Consider the following 22,932-nt stretch of genomic DNA (forward strand, 5'->3'; position numbering starts at 1 on the left):
AGATATATATTTGTTTGCAGTTTGTTGACGTATTAACAGGTTGTTTATTTGCGTATTTTGCATATCAATTACACTGAGTCAAGACGGAATGTTTCAAAGGACGTAGAACTCAAAATCTCAGTTGTACAGTGCAGTACAGTACGGTACAGTACTGTCAATATTCGTGCAGGTGCAGTAACTTTTTTAATGTCTACTTTTATTTTACAACATTTAAAACCCCAACATTCAGAGTGAGTCATAAGTCCCAGGTCACGGTTTTAGCTGCTTACAACAACATTTGTTTATACCAGTTACCAGGATGAGCCATTAGCATTAGCTCCAGGAGTAAATAACATGTTACAGTTACTATCAGAGTACCCGACCTGCGGGCGATCTTACTCCGAGCATGCAGCATGTTCTTCTGATGCATACCTTTATTTGGGCGGTGTATAGGCAACAGAGCGCTGTCTACGCCAAAAAAATAAAAATAAACCCGGGTTTCGTGCATGAAGCAAAAACATACAGACTGCTTGTAATTCAAAACACCTCTCTGCACTGAAAAACGTGGGTACAGTTAGACTGCACTGTAAATGGTGGACACTTGTAATACCCTCCACCACCTGGAGGTGGCAGTACATGATACACATTTACATGGAGAATTTAAAAACACCCCTATACATTAATTGGAGTCATGCTAATCCAATGTAGCAAGTCTGGATGTATTCAGCCCACAACTGGAGGAGTAGTGTGACAAACAAACACAAACATTGGTCTGTGAATTAGAGTAAGAGTAACAGGAGTAATAACAGTGATCTATACTAATAAATGGCTGTGTGTGCGTGCGTGCGTGTCCTCCAAAACCATGAAACCTTGCAGCCTGAAACTTTCCATGCATACAAAGAAAACTCCAAGGAAATGCATGACTGATAATTGGGTGTTTGGGTTAATTAAAACATCTCTTTTGAAAAGAATTAATGGCCTTATTTAATTACATCCTTTATCAGGCACATTCTCTCTCTCTCTCTCTCTCTCTCTCTCTCTCTCTCTCTCTCTCTCTCTCTCTCTCTCTCTCTCTCTCTCTCTCTCTCTCTCTCTCTCTCTCTCTCTCTCTCTCTCTCTCTCTCTGTCTCTCTGTCTCTCTGTCTCTTTCTCTCTCTCTCTCTCTGTCTCTTTCTCTCTCTGTCTCTCTGTCTCTGTCTCTGTCTCTGTCTCTGTCTCTGTCTCTGTCTCTGTCTCTGTCTCTGTCTCTGTCTCTGTCTCTGTCTCTGTCTCTGTCTCTGTCTCTGTCTCTCTCGTCTGAAGGTGTATCCTGGGTTACCTCGCTGGGGTCTGAAGTCACCATGTTTTTTGGCCTGCTCAATTATGCCTTGACTTGGAGCAGGCCGCAACGATTTCTTTACGATAAAGTTTTTTTTCACTTTCCTCACTCATATTATCGAAGGCCTGTTCATCATAGCTACGAATCGCTGTATACGTCGCTTTTGTAAGTATTATAGTTCTCAAAGTTGGAGCTTGGAGCGATTTCATGCATTATATGATGCGATTTTCTATGATCTACTCTCACGGACTACTTAAAGTATATCATAGAAATATTGTTTCGGCTTTGAGTTTCGGATATCGTCCAGACTAAAGCATTGTCGAAATCTGGAGCGAAATCTGATAATTTAAAGAAATAACGAGTCTTATAACTAAGCCTGCATACCTATTTACTTTAAGCAAGGCGATGCTACCTCCTTCTCTATAAATACACAAGAAAATGTGAAATTTCCAAAGCATTAAACTTCACTTTTTCTGCTGTTTGGAGAATTATATTGAGTGAACAAAAAATTTAGGAATGTGCCAAAATTAACCAGCTTCATTGAGCTGGATGATTTAATGCATTCACTGCTTGATATCGTACCCTGTCCCAAAGAGGGGTTGCTTATCCATAGTGGTTGCCAGATCTGTGTCTATTTTCGGAGGTTTTGTGAGGTGCTCTCCAGGGAATCAAAGCAAATCTGGTGAAAAACGGATGTTTTAAAATAAAGTCATAACTTTTGCGCGGACGGCGAACCGATGGACAACATGACGCATGCACAGACGAGCAGGCAACTTGGCAAGTTAATTGCAATGTTTATTTCACAGGCGATTAAATGTTGCAATTTCTCCAGGGTTGTTCTATCTTCAACGGCAACTCTTTTGTGAATAAAGTCATCACATAATATGATGGGCGTAAGCCTGGAACTTCTAACGCACTTTTCTCCGAACATATTCTGTTCATACTTCCGAAATCTTCACATTATGTGTTCCATGTATTTACGCAGGTGATGGCGGATTCAAAAAAATTGAATGTAGATAAAATTTTCAAAGAGGGAATTGATGACGTCACAATCAGCAGCGTTCGGCGGCAAAACGACAGCCTGGTCCCAGACGACGTGCTTTACTTAACTAAGTCCATGAGTTCAGGATGTTTGTTCAACTCAGGATTTACGACTTTTATTCTGCCATGTTGTTAATCTGTTGATGGAGGTAATATAGAAACGATGAATATGTCAAATCGTTCGTGTTACTCATCTGGCACTATGTGCCAAGGCCAACAATCTAAAGCAACCGGTCTCAAATGCTACCATGGGCACCCAGACACGCCACCAATATGAACTCAGCTGTTGAATGCGGTGCACAACATTCAAAGAAACTACCGTAACCGAGTATTGTGATCCATCCTGTCCCCCATACCCGTCGTAGACGGGTATCTGCTAGTTATTTGAATGAATTCATTTAATCTCTTTAACTGCTGCAGGCACGATGAAGACGGTTTTAAAGTTAAAGGGATCCTATATGGTATGCAGCCACTGCCTGACCAGCCATTCCTGATCAACCATTTAATTGGAGTGCTTACTTGAGTGCTTAAGCCACATGCCGAGCAGCCGACAGTCGATAGCGGTACAGTTCGTGATTTAGAAAGAAGCACACCTTTCCATATAAGGGTCCAGGAGTTGGCAGTGCATGTCAGCAGAAACTTCACTATGAAGTCCAACGAACTGTCCGTGGAACTCCTAGATAGAATTGTGAGGAGGCATAGATCTGAGGAAGGGTATAAAACAATTTATAGAGTGTTGAAAGTTCCCAAGAGCACAGTGAGCTCCATCATTAGGAAATGGAAAAAAATATGGAACAACCTAGACTGCTCTTAGATCTGGCCGTCTGGTCAAACTGAGCAACTGGGAAAGAAGGGCATTGGTCAGGGAAGTGACCCTGAACACAATGACCACTCTGACAGAACTACAGAGTTCCTTGTTTGAGATGGGAGAAGCTGCCAGAAGGACAACAGTCTCTGCAGCACTTCACAAATCTAGACTTTATGGGAGAGTGGTGGGACAGAAGCCACTCTTGAGAAAAAGGCACATGACAGCACACCTGGAGTTTGCAAAAAGGCACGTGAAAGACTCTGAGAGCACGAGGAAACGATTCTGTGGTCTGATGAGATGAAAACTGAACTCTTTGACTTGACTGGAAAGTGCTACATCTGGCAGAAACCAAGCACAGCTCATCACCCATTGAACACCATCTCTACCATGAAGCATGGTGGTGTCAGCATCATGCTATGGAAATGCTTTTCAGCGGCAGAGACTGTGAGACTTGTAAAGATAAAGAGGAACAATGAATGGAGCCAAATACAGGCAAATCCTTGAGGAGAACCTGCTTCAGAGTGCAAAATACCTTAGGCTGCAGCCAAGATTTACATTCCAACAGGACAATCACCACAAGTATCCAGCCAAAGCAACACTGGATTGGCTTCAGAACAGGAACGTGAAAGTCCTTGAGTGGCACAGCCAAATCCAAGACTTGAATCCCATTGAGAATCTGTGGAAAGTCTTGAAGATTGCTGTTCACGAACACTCACCATCCAAGTTGACAGAGCTTGAGCAAATCTGCAAGGAAGAATGAAAGAAAATCCCCAAATCCAGATGTGCAAAGCTGATGCAGACATACCCAAGAAGACTCAAAGCTGTAATCGCTGCCAAAGGCGCTTCTACAAAGTATTGATTCAGGGGGCTGAACACTTATGTAAATTAGATATTTCTGCATGTATTTATCAATAACTTTGTAAAAATTTCTAAAAACATGTTTTCACTATGTCATTATGGGGTATTTTGTGTGGATCGGTGACAAAAAATTTACATTTAATCCATTTTAAATTCAGGTTGTAACACAACAAAATGTGACAAAAGTCAAGGGGTGTGAATACTTTCTGAAGACACAATATATGAGTGTTTCAAAATGTACATGTCGTGTTTCAAAATAACGCTTCGCATCCTCTTGCTACGAAACATCATATCTTCCCGTCTCCTCAAATATTTTGAATAAAATAAGAACAACCAGACATTTTTTTACAAGCTTTTATCCTAGTCTATCCATGAAACTCAACATCATGAAAATGAGAAAGAAAATTGTTCAAGTTTTGATCAAAAGGGTATTTTTTGTTAATCTGGTCACAATCCAAAAAAAGAGTAAGTCAAGGAAATGAAACAAAGATCAGGTGCAAAACTTCAATGCAGGTACACTATTATGATGCAAGAACATCTTGGAAGGCGAAGTGGTCTTTAAGACTCCACATTGGCAGAATTGAGCGATGACAAAAAAGCATTTATTTTTTTTCAGACTGCCATTTGATCTTGACCTTTAACCCGGAGGGGTATCATGTATATTAAGTGTAAAAGTGCCTTGCTCTAGGCTATCTAGAGGGTGCAATTTCGTTCTGATCGAAAAACCTTATTCGATTTTTGGCAAAAAAAAAATGTTAAAATGTCTTTAATAGGGTCATGACCTTAAAATTAGGTCAAGGTCAAAAAAAAATTACGTCAACCCTGCATACTTTTATTGCCATTATTGGTGCAAAATTGCATAACCAAAATTCGCAGCTAGCTCAATTTCAGTTCGGACAATGGCAGAAAAAAAGGGAGAAAAACACATTGACCTTTAACCCGGAGGGGTACGATGTAGTTTAAGCTTAAATGACCCTTTTTCTGGGCTATCTTGAGAGGACAATTTCATTTTGATCGGTTTTAAACATATAATTGCTTGAACTCCATATGTACTTGAGTTTCATGAAGAATACCATAGCTTTACAAATTCTGTTCCGAATATCTTCTTCCCCCCTCCTTCTTGTTTGTTGACGATGGCCCCCCTAGGTACAGTAGGTGTACTTATCAACTTCATTTACATGCTGGTCTCCAGTTTGAATTCTGTTGTTTATTTTACTATTTATCCTCAAAACATCTGTTTTCTTCTTGTTTATGACCTCTGCCATCAAAAGGTGGAAGGAGGTTATGCTTTCACCCCTGTCTGTCTGTCTGTCTGTCTGTTTGTTCCTTGGCAAAAATAAATTGTCACACAATTTTCGGCCGCAGTTTTCAAGCAATTGTTCTGAAATTTTTTTGTGTATGAAGGTGACCGGCCAAGGACAGAAATACTTCATTTTGCTGAAGATCCAAATCTGGATCCAGATCTGAGAATTTTTCAGTGATTTTTTTTTCACCATTGAGAGATCGAGCCAAAAACAATACATAGCACACTATCTCAAAAGGTTATGGATGGATTCAGATGAAACTTGGTGGACAGGTTGGGTGTGTGACAATGACCAATTGATTCGAATTTGGTGAAGATCCGGATGTGGATCCGACAATTTTTCAAGTGATTCTTCACTATTGAGAGATATTGTAGGACGAAACCGATATATAGCACGATATCTCAAAAAGTTGTAGGCAGATTCAGATTAAACTTGGTGTAAAGGTTGTGTGTGTGACAAGGAAGAATTGGTTCGATTTTGGTGAAGATCCTAATCCAGATTTGGATAAAAGAATTTTTTTAATTTGTAAAGTGATTCTTCACCATTAAGAGATTGGGCCAAAATCGATATATAGCATGATATTTTAAAAATGTATTGGACCTGATATGTTCTCGTGGATCAGGCATTGCATGGCAGAGGTATGCGCTCTAACGAGTGCCCTTCTTTTTTTGAGTCCCGTTCTTGACGCAAATTGATTCATTTTTGTTACTTTCGTTCGCATATGTTGGTAGTTTGATGACAAAAGGGCAATGTTGTTAGCAAAGTCCAAGTCCTCAGACAGTTTGCTTGTAAACTACCACCTTATCCCTGTGCTGTTGCCATCTGTTGTCTTCCTCGTTATCCAGTCTACGACTTCCAAGAATATAAAACTGGACATGACATCTCCGTGCTTCACTCCTGTTTCTACCATGAACCACTGATTCCTCTCCCTCCTCAAGCACTGCACATTAACCATCCTCATATAAGATCTGTACCTTTCTGATAATGTTGCGTGGGATTCCATAACTAGCCATGATCTTTCAAAGCGTTTCTCAGTGCGCGGAGTCCATAGCTTTTTCAAAGTCCACAAAACTAATGTAGTGAGTTGCCTGCCACTCTGCGACCTGCTCAATTATGTTGCGCAAAATGAAGATTTGCTCAACTGTGCTTCTACCACTTCTAAAGCCTGCTTGCTTATTCCTCAACTTGTTGTCAACTCCATGTCAAGACAGCCCCCAACTCCAGTTCATTTGTGGTGATGTTCCCAGGAATGGTTTTTCGGATCTTTGTGAGGTTCTTTATCATTTCCGTTGCTCCAATTGTAATCAATGGTACAATTTTGGCATTCTTCAGCTTCCAGGATCTTTTCATTTCATTCTCGAGGTCTTGATATTTGGTCATTTTCTTGATTTCTGCATTATTTAGACCAAAATCACTGGGTACTGAAGCTTCAATTAGCAATGCCTTTCTTTTCCTTTTTGTATCCGAGTACTATGTCCGGTCGCAGTGCTTTGTTTTCCATGCTCACGCTGGATGAGATCATCGGGCCATACGTGAGTATTATGTCATTGTTTTCAATTATGCCTTTTGGTTCATGTTTCCATGAGTTTTGTGGAACCGGGACATTGAAATTTCTGCACATGTGCCGGTGGATTACTCCACATACCCCATTGTGGCTTTGGGTGTACAGCTGTTCTGATGTGTTTTTTTTACATCCCAATAGGAGGTGACTCGTGCTTTTGGTTTCTACCTTGCAAGGTCTACACTTGTCTGATTGGCTCAGTCCTGCCTTTTTTTTAAGCCTTTGGTGTAGTGTCCTTGGTCTTGGGCATTTATAATGATTCATTCTCTGTTCCAATTGAGCTGACCTCTTCCTAGCCATTCCAGTGGTCCTTCTTTGTCTATCCCCAATCTGTCCAACTTTCTTATATTTCCCTGCTTTTGTCATTTTCCTCGTTGTGAGTATCGATCCGTTGCTATTTCATCATGTATTTTTATTTGCTCTTTTTTTTTTTTGCAACCATTGGGGCTCTGTATTTGTGCGTGACATCTTCAATTCGCACCTGTTATTAGAAATTTTTTGCAAGGTGAGTGAGAGATACCTTTTCTGGTTTGTTGTGTTCACGCCTGTACACAAATTGTATTCGGTAGTCTGTTGAACATTTTACGTACTCTTCTAATCCTCCAGTCATCGCTCTGTTCACTTGATTGAGTTTGATCAGGCCATCGCCTCCTTTCCTCTGCAGGTACATTCTCAGGATGCAGTGATTTTTGTCGAACATTTTGTGGATAGTGAGGAGATTCTTTGTTCTTGTATTGAGTGCTCTGATTTCTGCTTGCGGCCAATTTACTATTCGCTGCTGTATTGGAATGCTGGTGCTGCTAGTTGGTTTATGGCTTTTATTTTGTTCCTTGGGGAGAGGTATGTTTTTCAGGATCGGCCTCAATCTACATAGGTATTCTTCGGTAATTTTTTTGCCCATTTTTTTTTTATGACATATTTCGTAGCCCTCTTCTACTCCAAGGTATTTGTAAGATGCTGCATCGTCTCGTTCCTGTATTGTTGCGTTGAGGTCGATTTTTATGTATTCCGTTTTTGTTGGTCTACCTTGCACGAATGTGCACTTGGCACACTTATCTAGGCCAAATTCCATTTGGATGTCGTTAGAGTACCGTTTCACTAATTTCAGTTGTTCTGCCAATTTTTCATCGTTGTTAAATCATCCATGTACAGTAGATGAGTCACTTTTCTTGTTTCTTTGAACATTCTTTTATTGGATGTTAGGGTGTATCTGTATCCTTGCTCATTATTGACGTTACTTAGTGGATCCAAAGCCAGGCAAAAATTTGTCATCGTGTGTGTGTGTGTGTGCGTGCGTGCGTGTGTGCGTGCGTGCGTGCGTGCGTGCGTGCGTGCGTGCGTGCGTGCGTGTGTGTGTGAGAGAGAGAGAGAGAGAGAAAGAAAACTGACCAGCTTATTCACTGACTTCAATGTGATGCATGAGATGATAAAAACGTGTTCCAATTTTTGGGATGTCTGAATGTTTTTACTCCCATTCTCTCCTCAGTTCTGCAGCTGACTCCAACAATGGCCGAACAGTTGAAAGTCCTGTTTAGTCTAGGCCCATTCTCTCGGGAAACCACCATGCCACGTGGTTCAGAAACCGAGGCCTTGCTCTTGGCACTGCGCACGTGCTTTTCTGATGTGCCATTGGCTCGAGCACGTCTCGTGCTGCAAGTGTTTTCAGAGACCTGGGGAGAATTTGTGGATGCACCGCTTGACCTAGCTCTCCAGGGGAAACTCAAGCTACGGGCAGTGCCAGCTCCACAAAAGGTGTGCCAACCTTGTTCATCTTAACTTTGAATGGTCAAATAAATATACTCACAGGTATTTCTTCATTAACCTCCGCCATGTTCGAAGATGGATGGAGGTTACTGTTTTCACCCCTTTCTGTTTGTTTGTTTGTTTGTTTGTGAACAGTATTACGGAAAAACTCCTCGACGGATTTCGACGAAACTTGGTGGGGGGGTTAGGTATGGTCCAAGGATCATGCCATTAAATTTTGGACTTGGTCCCCCCACCCCCCCCAAAAAAAAAAATTGTTAAAAAATATTTTTTTTTTTTTGCATTTCTACATGTTTTAAGTGATTTCCAACCCCCCCAAAAAAGAGAATTTTTTTTTTGCATTTGTACATGTTTTAAGTGATTTCCAACCCCCCCAAAAAAGAGAATTTTTTTTTTGCATTTCTACATGTTTTAAGTGATTTACAACCCCCCCAAAAAAGAGAATTTTTTTTTTGCATTTCTACATGTTTTAAGTGATTTCCAACCCCCCCAAAAAATAGAGAATTTTTTTTTGCATTTCTACATGTTTTAAGTGATTTTCAACCCCCCAAAAATAGAGAATTTTTTTTTGCATTTCTACATGTTTTAAGTGATTTTCAATCCCCCCCCCCCAAAAAAAAATTCCACCGCCCTAAAAAAATTGTTAGAGAATTTATTTTTTTTTTGCATTTCTACATGTTTTGTGATTTCTACCCCCCCCCCCCAAAAAAAAAAAACTTGTTAGAGAAAAAATAAATTTTTTTTGAATTTCTACGTTTTGTGATTTCTAACCCCCCAAAAAAAATTGTTACCCCCAGCAAAAAAGGATTTTTTTGCATTTCTACATGTTTTAAGTGATTTCCAACCCCCCAAAAAATTAAGAGAAAAAAAGATTTTTTTTTTTGCATTTCTACATGTTTTGTGATTTCCAACCCCCCCGACCCCCCCCCCAAAAACTGTTAGAGAAAAAAATTTTTTTTTGCATTTCTACATGTTTTGTGATTTCCAACCCCCCTCCACCCCCAAAAAAAAAATTTAGAGAAAAAAATTTTTGCAACTTTTTTTTTCAACAAAATTTCGATTTTTTTTTTTTTGCATTTCTACATGTTTTAAGTGATTTGCACCCCCCCCCCCCAAAAAAAAAATGGAGAAAAGAACTATAACTGTCAGCACTGTTGACATCATATTTAATAAATCAGATATAAGGTTCACTTGAGTGACCCAGCAGTATTGGCGGCGGAGGTTTTGCACTCTCCCGAGTGCTCCCCCTCTAGTTTGGATTTTATTTTTGTCTGCAGTGACCTGTTCTTAAGATCTTTATCCCTAATTTTAACATTTTAAACTGACGAAGCAGGCACCCTTCTCAGCCTACCTTAGGGGGGCAACGTGCTACAGCACATTCTTGGAAATGCATCATATAACTTTGTCATTTTTTAAAGACAGCCCCAGGTGCTGAGTTCGGATGTATACAGGAGAAAGCAATTAATCCTCACACACACGGGCAAGAAAGCCTGGTGTTGGCTTCGTGGTTAGGGTGGCGGCTTCGGATCCGAGGGTCCTGAGTTCAAGCCCCGTTGGCTGCTGAATTAACACCAGGGGGTTGACTCAGCCTGTCATCCTTCCGAGGTCGGCGAAATGAGTACCAGTGTACTGGTCCCGGTGTATGCCCCGGTTAGAATAGGTGTACCATATCCCTGTGTGCCGTAAGAGGCGACCAGGGTTGGCGCCAGGAAGGGCATCCGGCCATAAAACATTGCCTCAAGAAAAAGCTAACCCCTGCACAGCAGGGAAAAATGGCTGTAAAAACGGTCTTTTTTTTTTTTACACACAGGCAAGAGGGCCATGGGCAGGAGAGTGAAGAAGAAGGGCTACAAATATATGACACATCACAGAAGCACAGTGTGTGTTTGCGTTACCATCACTGTATGTGTTTGCTTTATTATCACTGTGGATCCGCTTCACCTCGCTCGCTCCGCTTCAGCGCCTTTCATTTACGTTTCACATCCTTCCCATCTTCAAATGCCCACACAACATTCATCTCACGCCTTGACATTTTTGCTTCAACCCAGTTTCCTCACCTCATTGCCTGGCCATATCGTGGTTCCTTTCTTTGCCTCACCTCGCCGCCAGCTATTCTCCCACCACAAATTGCTGCATACAATCGCACACAGCCATCTTTACGATCAGACTCTCATAGGGAGTGCAAGCGAAGCAGAGGAAGGAACTCGGGAGGAGCGTGAAGAGGTCAACACAAGGACTATGAGGCCAGAGCATTGGGTTTGGCCTCATGGTCAGACCCAATCATGGTCGTTACGAACTTGGAAACCTATCACACACAACATTCAGGTCCTATAGATTAGTTATATCGGTAAGTATGTCTTTTATAGATAGCTTCCTTTCCCTTGTCTAATGGGTAAATAAATATCCATGCGCTGTGATTTATTTTTATAGTTAGGGTCTTATCTATCTATAATTCCAGGTGTGTGTGTGTGTGTGTGTGTGTGTGTGTGTGTGTGTGTGTGTGTGTGTGTGTGTGTGTGTGTGTGTGTGTGTGTGTGTGTGTGTGTGTGTGTGTGTGTGTGTGTGTGTGTGTGTGTGTGTGTGTGTGTGTGTGTGTGTGTGTGTGTGTGTGTGTGTCTGTGACCGCTGTTTCTCGACAACCACTGGTCCGATCTAATTGAAACTTGCCAGGTATATTGCTGAGGACCTGAGTATGTGCCTTTTCAAGATTTGATATTAATCAGACGAGTGATTCCCAAGTTATGGCCATTTATTTACCACCCAATGACAGGACATGTGCTGTGTAGGCATGGCCGATGCGCCATTTAGTTACCAATCACAGGACACGTTGCTGCGTAGGCTGGTGCACGGCCGGCCGACGATGACGTCACGTGCTGTGCTGGTTACGTTGGGGATCGATCGGTGCCTCAGTTGCCGTGGTGTATGAGTGCCAATGGTCAATGGCAGCGAATGTCATGGCAAGCAAAGACAGGGAGGTAAACTTGATTTTAATTTGGATTATAATTAACTCTGTGTGTATCACAGCAGTTGTTACTTCAATGAAAGCGATAATTCGTGGAATGCATGTGAACATTCCGTATGGGCACGCACCACTTCCGGATAGTGATGACTTACTGTATTCTAATAATTTCTTGATTTCTTATGCGCATTTATCGATAAACACAATGCCCCAATCCAGTCATCGTTTACGAGAGCGAAGGAACTGCCTGTGTGGTTATTTGAAATGTTTTTTTTGTTTGTTTTTTTTTTCCACGTATGGCCACGCACGTACGGGCACGGACGTACGGGCACGTACTAGTTGGAAAATAAAATCAGCAATGACAACAGAAACGACCATTGCGGCAGTGCTGCAGAGAATGAGAACAGCCCCGGGATTCTCCGCGGCCCGAGTGGGGGAGGAGTCGGGCCGGCGGAGACTCATAAAATAGGAGCGAGAAGCTGGTCCATCAAGAGAGAGCGGAGGAGAGAGGAGAAGGATGGCAGAGGAGCGGAAGAGCTCAAGAGCTCCGGACGAAAAAGCATTTCCCCGACCTGGACATCTCGTCTTGCTGGAGCGCTCATCTCAGGGAGCCTGTCTGGCCGGTCATGGTCAACGCCGTCCTTCTCCTCACCACAACTGAGAGCTCGAGCGACGCCAGTCCCCACAGGAACCGCAAGGGTTGCCCGCTGGTGTCTGGGTTCGGCTCGTCGGGGTGGACAGGTCCAAGATAGGTCTCAATAAAGACCATTTGGTCCGGTCATTTTGGGGTATTTGTGTGTGTGTGTGTCCTGTGGGCCCAATCTTTAAGTAGTAAATTGTTTAAGTGCTTGTGCTGTATAAAATTGCAATTCGCAATAGTCGGTTTAGCTCTGCCCTTACGTGCTTCCCTCGTTTCCCTATTGTAAATAAATATCCTATTGTTCAATGTTTCAGCTCTTCCTCGTCCTTTCTTTCATTGACTGAGCATGTCGCGTGCTGGGGAATTAGCAGGCCACTACCGTGGCCGTTGTAACGGGACAATCGGACCGATGGAACTCTGCGATCAAACCGCTCGGGACGCACACGGAACGAGCACGCTAAGCAGCTCGTTCCGTACGGGTGCCGTCGAGGGTGTGAAGACTTTCTTGTCTGTTTGTGTGCAGGGTATCTCAAAAAGTTGTAGATGGATTCAGATGAAATTTGGTGGGCAGGTTGGGTGTGTGACAAGGACGAATTGATTCAATTTTGGTGAAGATCCCGATCCGGGCAGAAGTATGCGCTCCACCATGTGCCCTTCAAGTTGAGTATGCCCTTCCTTTGTTGGAGGGGATGTTAAGCCAGCTGCTACCACTTGCTTGTGGATGTTAAAAGATCCCACAGCATCTTTCAAAAGCACAAGCCATTGTGTGCTATTACCCTTGTCAAGTTTTTCCATTCCTTCCATAAAGTTTGGAGGGGGGAGGGAGGCACTGCATCATTGGCATAGTCGGGCCCACAGAAATTATACAAACCTTGAGCCTTGTGCAACATATGCATGACACCATGCTCGGGGATGAGCCAGAGGTTATGAAAACAGCTATAATACACAACTAATATATCATTGCTTCCTTGTTGTACATGGTTATGTTGAACGAATTAATTTTGATTGTTAGCAACAGTAAGAGACAGGTATTTTTTACTTTATATGATGCAATTTTGCATTACTCCCCCAATCATCCTACTTTCCTCCTTTCACATCCCTCCTCCGCATCCTTTTCCTTTTTAATGCTAAATTGAGACAATTTTATTTCCCTTCATTTAGTACCCCCACTCTCTCTTCCAATTAATGTCCCCTTTCCACTGCATAGTTTTTAACTCACTTTATATGGCTTTGCCTTCTGGATTTGCTTAATGAGCTGAGGACTGCAAGTTCTAATTTCAACCTCACCGGAATTTCAGTTTACACATGCAAGCATGGAAGCATCCGTAAAATGATAATGACTGGGAGGTCAATGGCAAACCACAAGGTGGAGAATATTGGGCAAACTATTCCTTTTGCCATGACACTTGTAATGGATGGCACTGAGAAGGTTGGCTGCGTCCAACCTTTTGTAAAGGAGGTGCTCGTGGTATATATTTTTTTCCCACACTTACATCTCAGAACAATTACTATATCTGAAATATCGTTCACCAAATTACTATTATTGACATTCTAATGCACAACATGACCTGACAGTAAAAGATTATGAATACTCGTTTACTGTAGATGTGTATGTGTTGACTATGTAACAATGGCAACAAAAGTTTCAAAAAAAATTGAATAACACCTTTCAGCATTTTTTGAAAATGAACTGTAAAAAATATTTTTTTTAAATAGTTTTTATCACTGAACTCAACAAGCAATGATACCAGGATACCCTCATCTTGAATGCACAGATATATTTAAGTGGTCACTCAACACTATGGCTGGACTCTATTCACACCACCCCGGTTGGCAGTGAACTTGCTACGGGTATCATGTAAACCAGTACGAACCTGTTCATGGTCAAGTGTCGGCGACTAAACCGGCTCCCCCCACCAGGTCCCCCTGGTGTGGAGGATGTATGGATATGGACGCTCAGTAGGATTAAATACCAAACCTGTCAAAGGGCGGAGAAGCTTCTTGTGAGCCGAGGCCCATCCTTATCTGGTGCCCACTGTGTCTGTGGACTTCCTCCTGCAGTTGGTTACCTTCCCTGCAGGAGGTTGATGGCAGGATTGCACTCTGGCCATCACATAACACTTCACTCCACAAAACACACTGCAGTGTGTGTTGGGGTAGCGCTGAGGTGTCGTCCACCAGAAGGTGGTCTCCTCGGGTTAACTTGAGGCGGTCTCTTTGGGTGAGTGCCTGGAAAGTTCTATCTCTAGGAGATGGGGATGGGCCAGGCATCTGCCTGGGGGATGGCCAGATGGAGGCCCCTGGGTACCGTCGGAAAGTGGATGCAGTGATGCACTGTGGTGCATACTCCAATTATATGTATGTATGTATGTATGTTAGCAGTGGAAATCCAGTGATAGCATCAGAATATGGTGAACAGATTCAGGGGCAAAATAAAGCAGATTTTAGCTTCATTACTTGTGCTGTTACACAAAATTGATATTGTAAATGGTTACTTTTGAATTTTCATGAATTGAAAACTAGAAAATAGAATTTGATGTGAATGAGTCAATGGATATGCGTCCACCTGCATTGGATTTGATGAGAGAAAGAGAAAGAGAGAGAAAGAGAGAGAAAGAGAGAGAAAGAGAAAGAGAAAGAGAAAGAGAAAGAGAAAGAGAAAGAGAAAGAGAAAGAGAAAGAGAGAGAGAGAGAGAGAGAGAGAGAGAGAGAGAGAGAGAGAGAGAGAGAGAGAGAGAGAGAGAGAGAGAGAGAGAGAGAGAGAGAGAGAGAGAGAGAGAGAGAGAGAGAGAGAGAGAGATATATCAGATGCTTCCAACTCGAATTATGATCTGCAAAATGATATTCAAAGGGCATATGACCCTTGATGTTCTGAACCCAAAATTGAATCAGTTCACTTTTGTATCACAGTCCATACTTGTGCCAAGTTTGGTCGAACAAAAATCTGCCACACACGGACGGACGGACGGACGGACACAGCTGAAAAACGTAATGCTTTCAGAGGCATAAAAATTTCAAGCAAAGTGTGCTTTCACACCTGTCATATTTTGTCCTACTCTCCTTAAATGTTCCTTTTTTCCATCCCCATTCCTATTAGATCAGCCTTGAGAGGGGCAGCACCATGTTTTTCTGCTGTGACATGCAGGAGCGCTTTCGACCAGCTGTGAAACACTTTGCAGATATTACAGCTGTGGCACAAAGGCTGGTAGGTTCAGTGAAGATTTTTATGATAATTTTTATGATAACCGGCTTGGTGATCTGAGGATCCTCTGTTGTTTGTTTTCTGAACATAACAGGTCCTCTGACAATAATATTTTGCTGATCAAAAATCCCTTGGATGTGTTAGCATGTTGATGATAACCAAGGCAGTCATGTAACTTGTGGGACCATTGTGTCCACCATTGTAGTTGCGTGGTGCAGCAGTGTTGGGAATACCAGTTGTGGCCACGGAGCAGTACCCAAAAGGTCTCGGCTCCACCGTCGAAGAGCTATATCTGGTTTCAGCACAAATGGTCCTGCCAAAAACCCAGTTCAGCATGCTTTTGCCTGAAGTCCTCACACTGCTCCAGAATAGCCCCAACATCAGTAGCATTGTCCTTTTTGGAGTTGAGGTAACAATGAGTCTGATAAGGTACCGTTTAATGTTGTAAATCAACACTTGTTTTTCCATGAAGATGAGTTCACAGAGTGCCTTTGCTAGTTATCATTTGAAGCAAAATGTACGACAAACTTCCAAAACCGACAATAATTTGATATTATCATTCTTGTCTATAAAAATAATTAAGTATCAATTACAACTTGTATGAATTTCCTGTTGTGATGTGACATTTAAAATGATGGATGAATGCTAAATGAGACCTTTTCTACATGCACGTGTGTTTGCACTTCTTGTCCCCTGGCCCTCCAACAAGGTCTGAGACTGGAGACATTCAAATGAGCTCCGACCGACCGACCTATCATCCGTCCATGTACTTTTATGTTCGCGATATTTCAAAAACTGTTTAACATTTAGCTTTCATATTGCAGACATCTATTCCTCTTGACATTATCTCAACCTGATTAGATCACGGTGGTGATTGGCTGAGTTATGTTGCTATGACAACCATTTCAGTGACTTTGCTTGTGTACACAATATTTGAAAAACTGTTCAACATTTAGTTTTCATATTACGCAGATCTATTCCTCATACGACCCAAAAGGTGGGGGGACCTAGAGCATCAGCTCCTTGTTCGGTTTGGCTCGCCGGGCACTTTCAAACTGTCATCGGTAGCATGAAATCTGTGATTCAAATCGTTTTTTAAACATAATTTTCAGCATTTAGATGAAAGAGTGGCTATTTCAAGGTGGTTAACAATAACTGCTGTGTTCCTAAATGCAAATCGGACTCATGGAAATATAGGAACACGAGAAATATCCGTGGATGAGAGGAGTTGGGCTCGTACCATTTTGTGTTGGTACAATTATCGAGAGCACGCACGCACACATACAGACGAACGGATTACGGCGGGTGAAAGGCAGTAGGGAGGGAGTTTATTTTGGTTAACTGTGCACTTTTTTGCATAATATCATGTAGATACATCTTGTTTTACTCTTCCGTTATTGTCTGTAATACTTGCACACATCTCTCTTTTTTTTACCCGCTTGGCCACAGACCCACGTGTGCATTCAACAAACAACCCTGGATTTGCTGTCATGTGGTTATGCTGTTTACATTGTCGCCGACGCATCTTCCTCACGGAGTGATACCGACAGACATTTGGCGCTGCAGGTGAAATTTTTTTTCTCTCTTAACATGAGCCAAGGCACGCGGGTATAAAGAAAGAAAAAAAACAATGCTTTTTTTTTTTTTGTTTTTTACACAATAGGTAAAAAGCATTACTTTGAAGCCAAATTATCACAGCTCCGATCTATTGCATTATAAACTGAACAATCTCGATCGAATGTATATGGATCTTCTACCTATCATGCATGGATTATACATCTTTGAAGCACCATTATGTTGCACGAGGAACCTGCCCACTCCAATTTAAATATTTATGTTGTTGTTTTTCTTATTGGGGACAATTCAATAATTTTGTACAAGTTTTTTTTTTCATCAAAACATGACAAAGTTATTTTTCGCTTATTCGTGGTAAGTATGCACACGTATGCTTGAGCTCAAGTGGAATTCAAACTTGCTTTTTGGCACCTTCTGCAGCGATTTTGAAAACCAATTACTCATTTGTGGAATCTATTATGAGACGATGATACAGATTGGATTCTATTGGATCGTTTGACAAGTCGCAGTCCTGTCATTTTACGTTTTTTTTTTTTTTTTAAATGCCTTTTTTTCCTGTTCAGAACTGGGAATGGGCTGTGTGGATGCCAACAATAGGAAGTGAGTTGGTTTCATGTAAAAGCTGCAGTTTGGTGTGAAAAAGGCAAAAAAAAAAAAAAAAAGAACAACACACAAAACATTACTTTGCTGTATCCTAGTGCACAATTTTTAGGGATTTCAAATGATCATAGATTAACAAAGCTTTTGGGTAGGTGGGTAGTTCTGAATACATGGATGGTTGGAGTATTGCTGTAGTATAAACTGAACTTTATGTTAACTTTATGTAGTATAAACTACATAAAGTTAACTTCATAAAGTATAAACTGTAGACAGTCTTTATGTTAACTTTATGAAGTATAAACACAAGTGTCTTTATGTTAGGATTTACGTTTTTGTCTTGTCACCAGCGCTTGGCACAAGCTGGAGCAGTGGTTACGACGAGCGAGTCCGTGCTACTGCAGGTTGTAGGTGGAAAAGACCACCCCGACTTCAAGGAGATCCAGCAGCTCATCCGGGAATTACTCCCCACTCCAGGCCTTCCACCTGGACATACACCAGGGTCTAACACCACAGGCATACAGTAGTTATTTTCCTGCCGAATTGGGCAACTCATTCATTTACACTGAAAAAAAGAATATGCATTGCATACACTAGCAGAGTACGCTACGGGTGATCACCTCCAATTGGAAAATGTACCAAAGTAATTACTATTGTTGCGAAAAGGGTGAATGAATATTACACAACCTTCTTTTCTTTTTTTCCAGTGAAAATTTTAAGGATAAATTAGTTTAAAGAAAGTGTCAGCCAAGATGTGCTTTATCTCTTGGATTTCCCCCCAAAAAAGCTGAACAGCTCGGTTAAGAAATAACAATTATCATCAGACCTAATCAATTCGGCTGCGTAAATCTGAATACACTCGTAAACCCAAACATATGCATGGTGGTTAAGCTTATCCCTTTTAAACAGCTACAGGAAGAATGGCTTTCAGTTCTAATGTTCTTTGTAATTAACTTCGATACACAACTTATTTTTGGTAAAAATTATTTTCAGTTTTAAGTCTTTGCAGTAAAAGTTAGATAATGCAATGGAATTTCAGTTTCTTTAACAAGAGGGAAAACTTTGGGAGAATAAAGAGGTGTTGTACTTTTATATTATAATCAATTGATCTTCAAAATGGAGGTTGCCTGTTCCTTAAATACACCTTCTTCTTCTTAAGTTGGCTCATATTCTGAACTCAGATATGATATTGCTGTCTGCAGTTCCTCTGTCTCCAGGTCCATATCCTTCTTCAACATGTTGCTGTAGTGGAGAGTTGGTCTGTCCTGCTTCGGGCTTCCACATTTAAGTGTCCAGAGTATAAAATTGGAAAGGTTTTTTGGGGGGGTTTTTTGTGAGAACTGATTGTGAGATTTGTCATTGTGAGAGATTCCAATAATGTTAAAGGCCTCAGTTTCCACGGCATCAAGCCGAGCAAGATGAGGCAAGGGAGGCCAGCTCAGAGGGGAGAGCGGTAATCCATTAAGCTGTGGATGAAAGCCTTGTAGATGGCTAGGAGTTCAGGTATGCCAAGAAAGGACTTTCTATGATGCAGAATGCCCAGTTGGTGGCTGACTTTGGAGGCCAACTTTGAAATGTGGATTACCCAAGAATGATCATGACTGATAGTGAGACCCAGAAGTTTGAATGACGAAACTGACTCAAGATTATTTTTCTTTTTTATACATAGTCGAGGCTCTTGGAAGAGCGAGCACACCGAGTGGATCAGGATGGAATAGACAAAAACAGAACGCAAAACACGCATGCATCGAGAAGGAAACGTCAAGGAGGAAAATCTGAAAAATTAGGAGGATTTGGGTGGGGTTAACGAGGATTAAAAAAAAAAAAGATCATGGTTTTGGATTGGAGGCAATCTGAGATGGCTGTGAACAGCTCTTTCTGAAGACCTGGAGCGAAGAATGAGTTTGAAGAGGATGTGGAAGTTGATTCCACAGGTGAAAATAAAGCAGAACAAATGAGTGGAGGTGAGCAGTGATCCTGGCTGGATTCATGTAGTTTTACCAGAAGAGGATTGATAATGGAATGTGTGAGGATTGTTAGGAAAGGACATAGAAGGGTTTGCCAGACAGTCCTTTCACAGATATATAGTGTGAGATTTGGCAGGATTGAAAGACATATTTCAAGTGTTTGACCAACTTGTGATTTTGTCAAGGTCAGAAGAGAGGGAAGAGGCTGCAGCCTACCTGTCTGAAGGATGAGAGATGTCACGGCAAAGGGTGGAGTCGTCAGCAAATAGATAGAGGGTTTTCCAGAGTCAGAGTGATCATTTGTGAAGATTGGGAACAGGAATGGGCCTAGAACATTGCCTTGGGATACTCCAGCCTTGATAGTGAGAGGAGATGAAAGGATTCCATTGAGAGCCACACATTGTTACGAGAATAGAGGAAGTCCTTCAAGACATCTCTTACTCCCTAGTATCTCTCCCTGATTACTCCCTCCAACGCTATGACAGACCTGAGCCTCGTCCTGGCGGCGGAGTTGCTATCTTCATCAAGACCTCCATTCCACACTCTCCATGCACTGCCCTCACTCCCCTACACCCCCAGGAATACAGCTTCTCCTCCACTCCCACCTCATGTTTATGTGTGTGTTGTTCCATCTACCAAAGAGTGATGACTCCATTTACACCTCGCTCTCCGAAAACATGGACCAACTTCTATCTTCTCATCCCAACTCTCTCTTCCTCATAAGTGGTGACTTCAATTGTCATCATGTCAGTTGGCTAGGTGTGTATACCTCACTCACCTGCCATGGCACTTCAGCAAAAGACTTCTGCGACTCATTGGGACTGACAATCTGTCAACTTCCCGACCCGGATCTCAACCAACGGTACTCCATTTCTTCTGGACCTGATTTTGACTAATTTCTCTGAAAACATCTGCTGTTCTTCCTCTGCTCCAATCGATTCATCTGATGACATGCTTGTCAAATTAGACATCTCACTGGCTGTTATATTAGAGCACCATCAAGTCTGGCATTTCACTCAGGCCGATAGTGGGGCAGATTAAGTCAGTATCCCACAATAATCTTTCAGTTGATGGTACAAGCTCCAAATTTGGTATACATGTGCTCCAGGACCCATTCTCTCAGAAAAGTACGTTACCCACGCTGAAAAACAAAATGGCCGCCATTTTTCAAGATGGCCGTCTCATAAAATAGGAAAAAGGGTTTTCAGTGCTAAACGTCTATAAATAGGAACATGCTATTGATCCAAATGTTAAACAGATTGTATTTTGACTGGAGAAATATATTTTGGCACTAATATTCGAAAATGGTTACCAGTTTTCAAGATGGCGGCCATTGCATGATTTAAAATCAGTACTTTTGTTGCTGTCTTACAAAATTATCACAGATATTGCTGGGCAACATCTGTGATCATGTATTGAGGTGATGCGGTTAAGCTCTATTACATTATGTGAATAAGAGTGATGTTAAAGCACAACCAGGGCACACTGGTGACATCACTGCTGTGAGACTCAGCATGGGGTTCAGTGTCGGCTTATAGTGTACTACTTGTAGCTGGAGTTTACTAACCTAAACTGTAGTTTGTAGTATGCTTGAGTGTCCCAAATGCTATCTAATAACCCCTTGTATATATTTCAGCTAGAAGTATAGCGAGTTGTAGTATTACACTATTAGATAGCCGTGCCTGAATTGACAGGATGTGCCAGCGCGGGAGAGCCGAGCCAAGGGTAACGGGGCTTCAGTTACCCGGAAGGTGTACAGATCGCACGGGACTTAAATGGCACTGGATGAACGATCGGGCTAGGTGTAGGGCATTTGTATGTATCAACCGAGTTGTATCCCATATCTCAATGTGCTTATGCATTTTGTAAGGTTAGGTGGTAAAAGGATAAACCCTCGGTCTTAACCTGTTCAATATGTCCACTAAAATCCGTTGAGTTGTACTCCTAAAACTGACAGGAGGAAGTGTTGCCTCTGTCAGACTGATACAAAAGAAGAGTTTAAGTCTCCCCCAACCCGTTATGAGTGTAGTTCTGATGGTTATTCCATGATAGCAAAAAACCTACCACAATTTCAGGCAATCCACCAGTTACCGATCAGGTTAGACCCATCCAGATTGGATGAAGAAGGTGGTATTGAGGATACACTGAGGTGAAATAGTGCCAAGTACCACCAAAATTGTCACAATGTTTGACAGCTATAAACTTGAGCGTGCCACTAAAACAGCAGCTGAAATTCAAAATGATCCAGGAGAAGGGTACTCAAAAATGCGAAGAACTAGCATGGAAGTGCAACGGTGTTTCCGATGTGAAAAGATACAACCAAAGTCAAAGTTGCGACAAGCCATGACCATGCAGCTAAATGAGAGGCTTAATGAATGTGCTCACAATCTTAATGATGGCAAGCTTTTGGCTGTCTTGAGCGGTAGAGATGTGGTTGCCCTGGAACTGAAATACCACTACTCTTGCTTAACAGCTCTGTATCATAGAGAGAGGGCACACATTGCAGCCAAGAACAAAGAAAGAGTCCAGTCGTCCTAAGAAAAGGAAGTCTTCCCTTTGGTGTTCTCTGAACTTCTTACCTATGCCATTGAGACAAGAAACAGCAGTGATGGGCCTGTTTCGTTTCGACTTGCTAACTTGGTGAGTCTTTACAAGGAAAGACTTGAACAATTTGGAACAGATATACCTGATGTGAACTCGGCCAGACTGAAAGAAAAGCTTTTGGCAGAGATACCTGCATTGGAAACCTACAAGGATGGACGTGATGTTTATCTGACATTCAAGAAGGATGTAGGTCCTGTCATGTCAGAAGCATCAACTTACTCTGATGCCATCATTCTTGCCAAAGCTGCCAAGATATTGCGTCGGCACATGCTTGATCACAAATGTAAATATGAGGGCAATCTTCATGAGACTTCAGTATATGATTCATTACCTCCAGCTTTGCTCCAATTTGTCTGCATGATTGAGCATGGAGCAGACATAAAGTCTCAACTAAGGTTTGGAGCAACTACAACTGACCTGGCTATGGCTCAGCTCCTTCAATACAACTGCTTTGCCAAATACAAAGAAGGTGCTGCCACACACAGGCATTCCAGACAGAGAAACCCCATTTCCGGTCTACATGGGGATGTCTGTTCATGCTAAGACAAGAAAGAGACACCTAGTAGAAATGCTCCATGACCATGGTCTCAGTATTCCATATGATCGAGTACTCGACATATCAGCTCAGCTGGGAGATGCAGCTGTAGCCAGATATGTAGAGGAAGGTGTGGTTTGTCCTCCCAAACTGAGGAAAGGTCTTTTCAACACATCTGCGATGGATAACATCGACCATAATTCCTCTTCCAAATGTGAGG

At 41.9% G+C, this 22,932-nt stretch overlaps 1 protein-coding gene across 1 annotated transcript; it reads left to right on the forward strand.

Annotated features, from left to right (window-relative positions):
• The first annotated feature begins 149 nt into the window (after nucleotides 1–149).
• ISOC1 (isochorismatase domain containing 1) lies at nucleotides 150–18,698 on the forward strand. The gene is made up of 6 exons (XM_085877590.1): nucleotides 150–169; nucleotides 8,356–8,621; nucleotides 15,330–15,437; nucleotides 15,640–15,843; nucleotides 16,884–17,000; nucleotides 17,957–18,698. The coding sequence occupies exons 2-6, from the start codon at nucleotides 8,376–8,378 to the stop codon at nucleotides 18,131–18,133; spliced, it is 852 nt and encodes a 283-aa protein (XP_085733716.1). The 5' UTR covers nucleotides 150–169; nucleotides 8,356–8,375; the 3' UTR covers nucleotides 18,134–18,698.
• Nucleotides 18,699–22,932: the final 4,234 nt, after the last annotated feature.

Source organism: Eptatretus burgeri, chromosome 4 (genome assembly GCF_056783735.1).
Source record: "Eptatretus burgeri isolate ZD-2024b chromosome 4, Ebu_testis_v1, whole genome shotgun sequence".
NCBI lineage: Eukaryota > Metazoa > Chordata > Myxini > Myxiniformes > Myxinidae > Eptatretus > Eptatretus burgeri.

Excerpts from the sequence above, each read along its gene's own strand:
- ISOC1 (XM_085877590.1), top strand. The coding sequence starts at position 8,376 with ATGGCCGAACAGTTGAAAGTCCTGTTTAGTCTAGGCCCATTCTCTCGG. Across the intron at positions 15,438-15,639 it reads CAGCTGTGGCACAAAGGCTG|TTGCGTGGTGCAGCAGTGTT; the intron begins GTAGGTTCAGTG and ends CCACCATTGTAG. Across the intron at positions 17,001-17,956 it reads ACAGACATTTGGCGCTGCAG|CGCTTGGCACAAGCTGGAGC; the intron begins GTGAAATTTTTT and ends TCTTGTCACCAG.